We start from the raw sequence: 7,252 nt of genomic DNA on the forward strand, positions 1-7,252 counted from the left end.
ACAAAAGCTGATTTCCAAGCAGCTACAGAAAGCTGTTCCTGGAGCAGCCACGGACAAGGGACATCTCTGTACAGCAACAGGACACAGGAGAGACAATCCCTTCCAGTATTTATATGGCAGAAGCAGCAAACCTGCAAGCAGGAGTTTTCACGGTCCAGGTTTACGCAGCTGAATAATGGTGCCTGAACTTTTGTGCCCCATTACGTCCTGAAAACGAGCCCAATTAGCTGATATAAAGTGTTAATAGGTCTTTAACTGCTGAGAGACACAGAGTATAAGGTCAGCGGGGAGCACAGGGCTCCACACCCACTGGTAGGTTCACAGCCAGAGGAGCAGGGCAGAGCTGTTTGCTCTGGTGCCTGCAAGGTTTATAGAGGAAACTGCTTCTCTTATTAGCGTTATATTTTTAGTGCATTTGTTCCTTAACGTTTTTTTCCTTCTCTGACATCCAAGAAAGGGTTGGCTCCCCCCTCCCATCCCATATCCAGCGTCGTTACTCTAGCAAAGACAATTCTTGAGCAGTTTCCTCCTCTGTTTTTAGCGCTGGGGAGGTGACATTGCTGATTCCCAAACCCGCTGAGGAACCCCGTGGCTCTAACCTGCAGCCTTGGTTGTTTTCTCCTCCCCAGGGTGGAATGAGCTCCTAATCGCCTCCTTCTCCCATCGCTCCATAGCCGTGAAAGACGGGATCCTCTTGGCCACCGGGCTCCACGTGCACCGGAACAGCGCGCACAGCGCTGGCGTCGGGGCCATCTTCGACAGGTGGGCAGAGGGAGGGATGGACGGTGGGGAACGCATCGCAGGTGACCTTCTGGACATCCCCATCTTTGTCTTTGCACCGGTCCACCTCGCTTTCCCGTGTTGCAACCTGCTCAGGGGGTCGGATGGGGATGCATTGGTACTTGGGCTTGTGGTCGGAGGAGCCCTGTCCATCCCATGGCATGTATGGAAACGTCGTGGTCCTTCCCGCAAGCAACAACATTAAATCCCTCCTCTTAAACCTGTGCAAAGCAACAGGCTGAAATAGTCAGGGAGAAGGCTGCCCAGTGCAAATCAAAGCCTCTTTCATGCGGTCCAGATGCCTTCTAATGTTACGAGGAGGCTGCTTCTTTATTTCTTTTCATCTTTAATTGGACCAAGACGTGATTTTATTATCACAATAGAAAAGCACAAAAAATAGCCAGCAGGTTCCACATGCGTATCCCGAGGGCTCTTTAATCTCCTGCTTTGGGAAAGCAGTTTCAAGCCAGACTTGCAGGGTGTTTGACCCACAGTGTGGCTCCAGACGCCGCTTAAATGGGGGCTCATTTCTCTGCCTGAGACTCATCTTGAGACGAGTTTAGTTGAAACCAAATCACCTTTGCTGCTTTGCTTTGCAAGGAAATTGTTCTTCAGACCTGGGTGACATCATTTGTTTCCTGCGAGGTCCTAAGTGCAAGATCATGACTTCACTGCAGGATACAACAGGAAAAACTGGGCAATCAGTGGAAAATATTTCAAGACCGACACCTGCAGTAAGAGCAAAGGGAGTAATAAAAATTACCGGCAAAGGAAATTGCTTTGAGATACCTGTTGAGGTGGTTTTTTTTATTATTATTTTTTATTTTTAGGCAGCTTTCTGAGGTGCCAGAGCCTCACAGAGAATGTATGAAGCCGGTTTTTATGGTCCCTGTTGTATCTCACAGGAACTATTGATGTTCCTAATGAGCTATTTTTGATACAGGAGGAAAATGAGGGCATATCCTCAGCTGGTACGAGCGAGCGCTATCCCATGACTTCACTAACAGGCACTGAAGGACCTTTCTCTGGGTCTGACACATGGGTGTTTTTTAATTTCTTTTTAATGCTGACGCCTGTAATTTCTGTGTCCTTTGCAGAGTACTGACAGAACTCGTGTCAAAAATGCGAGACATGCAGATGGACAAGACAGAGCTAGGCTGCCTGCGAGCCATTGTCCTCTTCAACCCCGGTACATGCTCTTACCTTCTCTCCAGTCCTCTCTTGGCTGATGCTCCTTCATATTGGCTCATTTTCTTACCTATAAACTCCATTGCAAATAACTGAGGGCACCAAAATCCCTAGGACGGGGCAAGATGGATGAGGGGCAAGATTGCTTTTGGAGCTGGCTCCTGCTGATGGGCTGAGTTCTCTGCCGAGCTTGAGGGGCTTTGGCTTGATCACTGTACCCAGTCTGCCTGTTTTCGGTGTTTCCGCTGACCCTGAACTAAGAAAGATCTGGTGCTTGAGAGATTTGTCCCTGAATAGGAGCAAAAATGAATCTAGCTATCCTTTAAGACAAAGGTAGGGATTAGAGGAAAGTTAGAGCATGGACATTATTCTCCTGTTTCCTGATCTCAACATTCAAGGGTTCTATTAACTGTGTTTATGGAAGAGCCCTCTGCAGAGCCTGGAGAGGGCGAAGGGCATGAAACGTGCTCCTAAAATACACAAGAACTTTATTTTTTGCCTGCGGCTTGCTTAGTTTTTCAGCGAGCTAAGCCCTGCTGCAGCAGGACATAAAGTGCCAGCCTGCAGATACCTCTACAGCTCTGCTGGGGGGTTCTCTGGATTTTCCAGTGGGCCGGTCTGGAGCAAAAGCAAATGGCAGCTGAGGACAGACCTCCCCATCTGCAGCCACCCCTTCCCCTCCCTACCCTCGTAGGAGCGTCGTTTGTGCCCACACACGGCTCTTTCTGTGCCCTTTCCCACCAAACCTGAGCCGGGGCATTGCAGCAGGGTTTATTGCCATTTCTTGGGCTTGTTTTTCTGCTTGACTTCCCCCCCTGCTTGACCGTCCTTTTTACCCTGCTAAGACCAGGTCCTCACTGCGTCGTGGGGGACTTTTCATGCTGGAGGGAAAACCCCATAAACCCAGGATCTTAGGGGGATTTAAACGCTTTAAATGAGGGTCTGTGACCACTGGAATGGTCCAAAATGATTGGGGTATGAGACAGGGTAAAACAGATCTGTAGTCACAGGGCAAACCTTTCAGGGCTTGAATGCACCCTGGGAGTTGTTAAGTATTGCCCCAATTCCTGGGGTTCAGACCCCACATCCACACTGTGCCCTGGGCTAGGGATGGAGGGGCCTGGGGAGTACATGGGGGGTCCTGACCTGCCTGGGAAACCCGGAGGTTTTAGGCTGATGGTCCTTTCATTGCCTTTCAGACTCAAAAGGTCTCTCCAACCCGGCTGAGGTGGAGGCGTTACGGGAGAAGGTGTACGCGTCGCTAGAGGCATATTGCAAACACAAATACCCCGACCAGCCTGGGAGGTGAGTCGCTGGCTGAACCCTGTCCTCCCGCAGCCTCGCACCCCTGCAAAACCCCATGCAAAGGGTGCTGCAGCCCATGCAAAGGTTCTGCAGCCCATGCAAAGGTTCTGCAGCCCATGCAGTGGGTTCTGCAGCCCATGCAATGGGTGCTGCAGCCCATGCAAAGGTTCTGCAGCCCATGCAATGGGTGCTGCAGCCCACGCACGGTCCAAATGCCGTCCTTGGAGTCATTGCACCTGCAGAAAATGCAGGTGCTGGGTCCTTTTGATTTAAGGCTCTCTGTTCCAATATCTTCTGGGAGTGAACATTTCTCTGCAAAGAAACCCACTCATTTCTACCTGCGAACGTCCTTAGAAAATCCCCATGAAGTGCAGAGAGGTCTTTATTCCCGTGTCAGTAAGTGCAGCGCAGCCGGGACAAGGTCGGGCAGTAACGACAGTGCAGAGACCTGAGGAGCCCCTGGCTCCTGCAGCCGCAGCCGTGGGATGAGCACATGGGGGAAGGGGTATCATTTCCCTTTTGGCAGCCACGGAGAGCAAACCACAGCGAAAATAAGACGCACACGGAGTTAATTTTCAGTGGCAGATGAGCATCATTGCTGGGAAGTGAAAGCCTCAATTGATGCTCTTTTCTCCCCTCCCTGCCTCCCCCAGTCCAGCTGGGAATGGGAGGGGGAATTAGGAATGCTTTCCTGGACTGCTCTGGAGCTGAGTGGGCGCATTTTCCCAGTTACAGCCTGGAGCTGGCAACTGCCAGTTAAGTTTTACTGACAGTCATCTGAGAAACCAAGCAAAGCACTGGAAACTGCTGCTGGTGTGTGTCGCCGCTGAGGCGTGAATGTTGGGGAAAGCAGCCCAAGCAACTGGAGTTCGCATCTCACCTGCATTCCCAGTCTTGTGTGTGTGGATGCTTAAATGAAATCCAACAAACCAGATGCTCTTAAAGCAATGAATGCAGTGGGCAGATTGTGGCTTCGGAAGTAATATTGAACTTTATTTTTCCCCCCCGCTTTGAGTACCGATGTGGTAGCAGATACCAAAAAGTCATGTTGTAAAGGGGCTTCTTGGATGTTCATGGTTATTTTGGGAGAGTTATGATGGAGGTACCGTTGGGTGCGTTTGGCTTTGCAGGGAGGAGGGGTAGACTTGTGGACCAAACCACCACGTAGCTGTGCATGACTGGGCAAAAATCACTGAGCCACCAGTCACAATCTGCTCCCCAGGGCTCTACCTCAATGATCAGCCGTGTGTAAGGGAGCATTTTCAGTCTGGTTCTGGCACTGAGGGCGGTGAAGTTTCATCTCTCACTGGCTTTGAATGACCTTGAGCTGGGGACCTTTTTGTGTGATTCTCACACCCTTCTTTGGTGACCTTACAGGTTTTTGCACGCTTAGGGCTGTCCCAAGAGCCATACCTGGGCATTGCTGATCTTACTGTATCTCTTGTACAGTGCAGGGCAGTGGTGGAACAAGCCCACGGTGGCTCGGGAGGGTTAACTTGTGGGCTGGGAATCCAGAGTTGCACAAGAGCTAAACAAAGCTCTCAGGAGCTCTTTCCATCCTCCTGGTCTCATGGCACAATATGATCACCATCTGGGGCTGCAAACAAGTTCTTCCTGTGGTTGAGCAAACGCCGGGTCCAGCCCGCGGCGGGCGCCTTCCCCTGCTCCGCGGCTTCCCCACCGCTCCACATGCCCTTTGGTGTGTGACTTCAGCCTTGTCCCCGGCCACCGAGAGCTTGCCAGCACCATGTAAACACCAAAGGGGAACTTCTCTACAGCAGCGAGACACAGGGAGGCATTCCTACGAAAAACCCCTATGCCACCCCCTGCTTCTCTGCGGGGAGGGCTCGGCGTGTACGTGACACCGAGCAGCCGCGGGGAGAATCGGGGCTGTTTTCTCCCCTCCCGGTCACAGCCCTGGCATGTCGTGCTGCGGGCTGGTTATCTCACAGTTAAACGTATCCGAGGGCTGGAGCCATCATCTGGTTTGGTTTAAAGTGAAACTTCCTGAATGGGATGGTAGGGCTGATTTGTTTTTCCTGGCTCTGCTCCCACCGTTCTCGCCAGCTCAGCAAAAAAAAAAAGAGAGAAGTGTGCATGCATGTATAATATCTGTATGTTTATGCATGTCTCTCTATGTGTATTTTCTAGAAAGTCTCCTTCTCCCCAGCCTGGTTCCGGCCTTTGCTTATGTTCCAGCTCTGATTGTGCAGCAGTAAAAACAAATAAAATGCGTTCCCGGCCGTTAAAGGACCTTTTCCCCATTTTGAGAGCAGGGAGGCAACATCCCGCAGTGTTGCACCCCCAGGGTGTGGGCCGGGGGGGTGCCCGGGGGCACTGTGGGGTCCTCGGGAGCATCTCTATAGGAGCCGGTAGCTTTTTCCCGTTTCTGCAGCCTCCTGCCGCCCTTGGAGCCCAACACAGAGCAGCCTTTTGCCAGCATTGCTGGCCGGCCCTTGGGCTCATCTCCCTCGCCCCAGTCAGCTCTGGCAGCACTGTTGGCTCTCCCCAGTCCCCCAGCTCTCCCCTGCCATCTTTCGCAGCCCTCCTGCCTGCCAGCATCGCGGTGAGACCTGACAAGCATCTGCTGGGCAGGGCAGGTTGGGAGAATGGGCTTTTGTTCAGCTGGGGCTTGTTGGAGCCCCGCGCTGGGCAGGGAGAGGGGAGCGCCCCGTGTCCCGCCTGGTTTGCAGTGCTCCTTCCAGCTTTTGCATCAAAGCCCTTGTCTCCTTCCATCGGCTTCACTCCCAAGGTGCCTCCAGCTGGGCTGTCATTCGGGGTTCTGCAGCACCAGCAGCCCCCAGGGCTCGGCGGCGAGCAGCCCGAGTGACGGCTGATGGAGCTGCCTTGGAGGTGCCCGGAGCCTTCAGGAAAGCGGCGTCACCAAGCAAAGCGCCAGCTGACCCTTCCAGCATCTCCCCCATCCCCTCCCCTTTTCCCTAACTGAAGATGGAGCTGCTGAAGCTGCTTTCACCGCTCCCTGGGACCCCACCAGCATCTCGGGGTGCTCACTGTACGGTGACACGGATGGACGGAGCCAGTGGTGCACCCCGCTGCAGGGGTGGCCTTTCATTTCTTATTTTACTGTTCCAGCTCAGCTATCAGCACGTTTGTTGTGAATAGCCACTGTGGCTGCCTGATCTTCAAGGCTGGGGATATAATTAATGATTTCTCTGCATAGCTCTGGGTGCAGCCCCATGGCTTAGGTAGCCGAAGAGGTTGTGTCTGAGCAGGAGCAGCCACAGCAGCTTTGGGGGTCAGGACAGAAGCGGGGCTGCGGTGGGATGTCTGACCATGTCATGTCTCCCGTCCCCAGGTTCGCAAAGCTCTTGCTCCGTCTCCCAGCCCTCCGGTCCATCGGCCTGAAATGCCTGGAGCACCTCTTCTTCTTCAAGCTAATAGGCGACACGCCAATCGACACCTTCTTGATGGAAATGCTGGAAGCGCCCCATCAAATGACTTAAAGAACTGCTGCTGGGTCAGTCCCTCGCCTGGCCGGGGTCCCGCGGGGCCCCGTCCTCTGCTTTCCTCCACCACCGTCCCAGCCCGTCCCTCCCTCCTGTCCCCAGCGCTGGAGGCACCGTCTGATCCGGGGTGACCCCCCCGCCGTCCTCGCCTCCTTGTTGCCTTCACCCTTGTCCGTTTGCTGTCACTGCTGCATCTCAAGACCTGCTCGCTGGTTCCCTGCGCTAGATGTAGAGAAGTTGGAGTGGAGAGAGCTCGCCGCCCGCCGCCCTGGCTCGCGCCCCTGCCCCGCTCCCCACCGTGCCATGTGTTTTGGGGTGAGCCACCGGCCGGGCTTCCCCCGGGGCAGGAATGGGGACAGGGACGGTCCCAGCCCTTGGGGCAGTGGGGTTTGGACAGGCCGAGGGGAGTGCTTGAACTTGCCGGCCTGCAGCTGGCTATTTTCAGAGGATGGAGTTTTTGAAAAAGAGGAAAAAAAAAAATATCTATTTTTGGTTTCTAACTATTATTAGTA

General features: G+C 53.5%; 1 protein-coding gene across 1 annotated transcript in view; it reads left to right on the forward strand.

Moving 5' to 3' along the window:
* The window catches only part of RXRA (retinoid X receptor alpha), a gene marked incomplete at its 3' end in the record, with an annotated part of 30,706 nt that extends 23,969 nt beyond the window's left edge, over positions 1–6,737 (forward strand). The window contains exons 6-9 of the mRNA XM_080356170.1: positions 630–762; positions 1,878–1,969; positions 3,168–3,273; positions 6,590–6,737. Of these exons, the coding sequence (XP_080212296.1) occupies positions 630–762; positions 1,878–1,969; positions 3,168–3,273; positions 6,590–6,737 (479 nt within the window). The remainder of the gene's footprint in view (positions 1–629; positions 763–1,877; positions 1,970–3,167; positions 3,274–6,589) is intronic.
* Between the last annotated feature and the right edge of the window lie 515 nt (positions 6,738–7,252).

This window comes from Nesoenas mayeri (assembly GCF_963082525.1).
Source record: "Nesoenas mayeri genome assembly, chromosome: 18".
NCBI lineage: Eukaryota > Metazoa > Chordata > Aves > Columbiformes > Columbidae > Nesoenas > Nesoenas mayeri.